The sequence below is a fragment of the Berghia stephanieae genome, chromosome 2, assembly GCF_034508935.2.
Source record: "Berghia stephanieae isolate SIO BIC M18660-M18661 chromosome 2, UCSD_Bste_1.3, whole genome shotgun sequence".
NCBI lineage: Eukaryota > Metazoa > Mollusca > Gastropoda > Nudibranchia > Aeolidiidae > Berghia > Berghia stephanieae.
In genome coordinates this window covers 23,398,077-23,402,979 of record NC_088361.1, presented here as the reverse complement: position 1 = coordinate 23,402,979, position 4,903 = coordinate 23,398,077, and the positions used below count along the sequence as shown (strand labels likewise).

General features: G+C 31.4%; 1 protein-coding gene across 1 annotated transcript in view; it reads left to right on the top strand.

The window, feature by feature from the left end:
• LOC144964515 (uncharacterized) overlaps positions 1–3,676 on the top strand; it is a 21,135-nt gene extending 17,459 nt beyond the window's left edge. The window contains exons 4-5 of the mRNA XM_078898899.1: positions 1,967–2,050; positions 2,608–3,676. Coding sequence (XP_078755025.1) covers positions 1,967–2,050; positions 2,608–2,750 — 227 coding nt within the window. The 3' untranslated portion in view covers positions 2,751–3,676. The remainder of the gene's footprint in view (positions 1–1,966; positions 2,051–2,607) is intronic.
• Positions 3,677–4,903: the final 1,227 nt, after the last annotated feature.

The following is a 4,903-nucleotide window of genomic DNA, read 5'->3' as shown; positions in this document are numbered from 1 at the left end:
GGCTATCCTCGAAATGCTATGATCATATCAGGGAATTAACTGTCCCCGCATTTATTTTTGCCATTTCAAACGCCAAAATTTGCCATAAAAAATGATAAAATTTGCCATCAAAATAGCAAAATTTGCCAAAGATTTGCTGCTAGTTTTACAAAAATCAAACAATTAAAACGCCACCATGTACATTAAAAAATTGACACAAATAACGCATTTTGTAGAATATTGATGTCACAACATGTCAACATGAATTTATTTACATTTTGAATGGTTTGAAATAATATTATAATAATAGCCATAGTAAGTAAGTAAGTAAAAAAAAGAAGGAAGTAATCAAAATATTTTATTAACCATTTAGCTTCTTAAAATTTGGGAAATCAAAGCGAACAATCGCATAAAAAATTCAAAATTTGAAAAACTAATTAAGGAGAGGAAAAAAATAACTATTTACAAGGAAAGAGAAACAAAATCCATTTTCCAATGGGGGCACATTAAATTTGTATTCTCTACTTACTATCCAATTTTGAGTAATATTATCATTGCTTTATATTTCAATATGGGCCTAATGGGTTTTTGAATGAAAAAAAGTGGAAAAAATCATGAAAAATCATAATCATATCATGAAAACTAAGTGCAACTTGTGGCTAAAAATGAAATTGCATTTCATGAAAAATATTTTAAGAGAACATATTTTGTGCCAATTTTGGATGCTAGCATTGAAAGTCGCCGTCTTTTCACAATTTTTCATAGCTTTTGTTTTTTTTTTTCAACAAAAAATCGTCAATTTAGCCTAAAAACAGCGAAAATTGTGGCTTTTTGCAGCCAAATAAAAATGTGCGGCTTTTTGCGGTAAAAGGTGAAATTTGCGGCAGCGAAAAACTGCGGGGACAGAATTATGAAATGTATTCAATTTTTCCCTTCACAAAATATTCAAAACTCTGCACAGTGTGACTGGATAGCTCAGTGGCTAAGTGCGACTGAAAACTGATCTCTCTCTCTCTCTCTCTCTCTCTCTCTCTCTCTCTCTCTCTCTCTCTCTCTCTCTCTCTCTCTCTCTCTCTCTCTCTCTCTCTCCTCTCCTCCTCCCCCTCCAGGCAGAGGGTGCCATGTCAATTGGATCCCATTTCGATATTTTAATTCTCTGTTTTAATCTGGCACGTCTCCATACCCGATACTATAATACATTTCTATACATTTCTGTACATTTCTATACATTTCTGTACATTTCTATACATTTCTATACATTTCTGTACATTTCTATACATTTCTATACATTTCTGTACATTTCTATACATTTCTATACATTTCTATACATTTCTATACATTTCTGTACATTTCTATACCTTTCTATACATTTCTATACATTTCTGTACATTTCTATACATTTCTATACATTTCTGTACATTTCTATACATTTCTATACATTTCTATACATTTCTGTACATTTCTATACATTTCTATACATTTCTATACATTTCTATACATTTCTGTACATTTCTATACGTTTCTATACATTTCTATACATTTCTATACATTTCTATACATTTCTGTACATTTCTATACATTTCTGTACATTTCTGTACATTTCTATACATGTCTATACAGTTCTATACACTTCTATACATTTCTATACCTTTCTATACATTTCTATAGATTTCTATACATTTCTATACATGTCTATACATTTCTATACATTTCTATACATTTCTATACCTTTCTATACATTTCTATACATTTCTATACATGTCTATACATTTCTATACCTCTCTATACATTTCTATACCTTTCTATACATTTCTATACCTCTCTATACATTTCTATACCTTTCTATACATTTCTATACATGTCTATACATTTCTGTACATTTCTATACATTTCTATACATTTCTATACATTTTTAATATAGTGACCTCTCCACACTGTTCTGAAGTGTGCTTTATGTAATATTAATTACTTTTTGTGTATTTTTCAGAGACGCTTAAAGCTTTAAGAGACCAACTGAAGAAGTCAAAAGCAGAGCAAGAGAAATCTGATAAGCTTGCAACTTACTATGGAAGTGAGTGTGAATTTTATAAATTTTACTTTGTTTAAACCACTGATCTGGTAACAGGACAGAACCATTTTGAATCATCTTTTCAATTCTGAATTTGACTTTGATGTAAATTTGCAACAGAGCTATTTCTCTTCTTAGCATAGTGAATTTTAGGCAAGCAACTCATTGTAATAGGCGTATTTTTGTACATGTTTTTGTTTTTACAATATTTGGATATGTTTCAAGGATCAAAATATAATATTTTTCTCAAGACATTTATACTAGTAAAGCTGTTTCCCAAAAAGTCTGATTGCAAATAGACTTTTACTTTTAAACAGTCTTTGATTATGACGAAAAAGGCACTTAATCTTTTTAAAAAAACCTATTTGAAAAAAAAAAAAAGATTAGATTAAGATTTTGGACTGGTCACATTATTGATCCCAATATGAGACCAATCCTCATCATTTTTAATTTGAAGTACTTTTTTATTTACTTATAATGGTTCTTCATTCTTCATATTTTCACAAACTAGCCTAAATGCCATCACTGTCAATTTAACTCTTATCAATATTTTTCCCCAGGTGTAATCCAAGAAATAACGGCCACTTTTAAAGATGGCGATAAGGTAGAGCCAGGAGGAACTTACGGTAGTACATCACAAAAAATTCTGACCACAGGCACTGGAAAGGCTGCCTCACCTATTTGTATTGACGACGATGATTGAATGACACTCAACTATTTGTATTGACGATGATGATTGAATGACACTCAACTATTTGTATTGACGACGATGATTGAATGACACTCAACTATTTGTATTGACGACGATGATTGAATGACACTCAACTATTTGTATTGACGACGATGATTGAATGACACTCAACTATTTGTATTGACGACGATGATTGAATGACACTCAACTATTTGTATTGACGACGATGATTGAATGACACTCAACTATTTGTATTGACGACGACGATTGAATGACGACGATGATTGAATGACGACGATGATTGAATGACAACGATGATTAAATGACGACGATGATTGAATGATGACGATGATTGAATGACGACGATGATTGAATGACGACGATGATTGAATGACGACAATGATTGAATGACGACGATGATTGAATGACGACGATGATTGAATGACGACGATGATTGAATGACACTCATCTACTGCTCTCATCTACACAATCTGAATGTACGGATTGCCGACTCTTTCACTTCCATAATGGGATGTTTTGTACTAGTCTCTAACTCTAAATGGAATATCAAGATTTTTCATCTCAAGTATTTTGAGAAAGTCACGTGGCTGAAGTAAATAATAATTAGGCTATCTATATACAATATTTACAATGCAGCACAGAAATGTCAAACGTCGGGACTCGGCCTATTTGTTCTGAATTTCCATGTTTTTGAGATTATGTGTAGAGTATGTTACTAAGAGTATGAAGGAGAGTGTGAGGGGGATAAACGCGGGTGGTTTCAGTAAGGTCTCATTATAATCAGGTATAATGTTTAGTGTGTTTTGTCTCATTCAGAGGTGGAATAAGGTTCCCCTTTGGGTGTGGGTGTGGGTGTGGGTGTGCTGTAATAATACTAAGATGATGAAAGCCAGCAAGTTACATTGTTGATATCACTCTCAGCACGCGACATTTTTACCTAATGATCCAGGACCTGGTCACTATCTCTTCTCACTTACCATCTACACACCTGTCCTGTCACCCCATCTTCCTCGTCCCTTATCACATATTTCATTTTTATGCATAACAGAAACAGTCTCAGGACATCAATGCCTCGTTAGTCTCCCATTTGCAGCTTGGGTTTTTGTTAATACTGACTTAAGGTAAAAGAATTTCTATTCACAAATGATGATGATAATAATAATAATAATAATAATAATAATAATAATAATAATAATAATAATAATAATAATAATAATAATAATAATAATAATAATAATAATAATAATAATAATAATAATAATAATAATAACAATTGGAATAAATTGTATGTTGTCACCATTTTTTCATTTTGGTCAGAAATCCTATGATCTGAAGGAAAAGAAGACACGACAGGTATCACAGAAACGTTCCAAATCCTTACGTTTTCATTCTGTTACATCGTCACTATTTCTTATAACACTAACAGGGATTTTAAAACTTACCAAATTATTTTTTATTGTTTTGTCATCTATCTATCTATATATCTATTATTATTATTATTATTATTATTATTATTATTATTATTATTATTATTATTATTATTATTATTATTATTATTATTATTATTATTGTATTATTATTATTATTATTATTATTATTATTATTATTACTATTATTATTATTGCTTTTGGCAAAGACAACAATTCCTATTGATATGACTAATTGTAGCTGTTATTGGTACTAGTACTTCCAAGACTGCCTGTTCTCATCACTGCCACTATGACTGTTGTCCCAGCTCTGATCACCACAACCAGTCCACAACTAGTTCTGTTTCTCCTACAGCCACCACAGACTTGTCTAGTTCTACGAAAATTTAGTAGCGATACGAATTTTTGGCTTTAGCTACAGAACAACATTTGCCTCTGACTCAAAACATCTTGTTGAAAAGGAAAGTTTAGTTCCTTAGAATCATATTGAGGACTTTGGAGCGTTTTTGAATCATGCTGAGGACAAATTATTTATTTCTAAAGCTATTCAAAGTGACTTTTTCTTTTTTTAATTTCCCCTGGGAAACTACGAATATTTCAAATTTTATGTAAGCAGCTCTGCCACCTTAACCACCACCACCATCCCGATCACCACAACCACCATTCAGGTCAAAAGTACGTACTCAAAAATTCAGATAAAATCATTTTATCGGACTT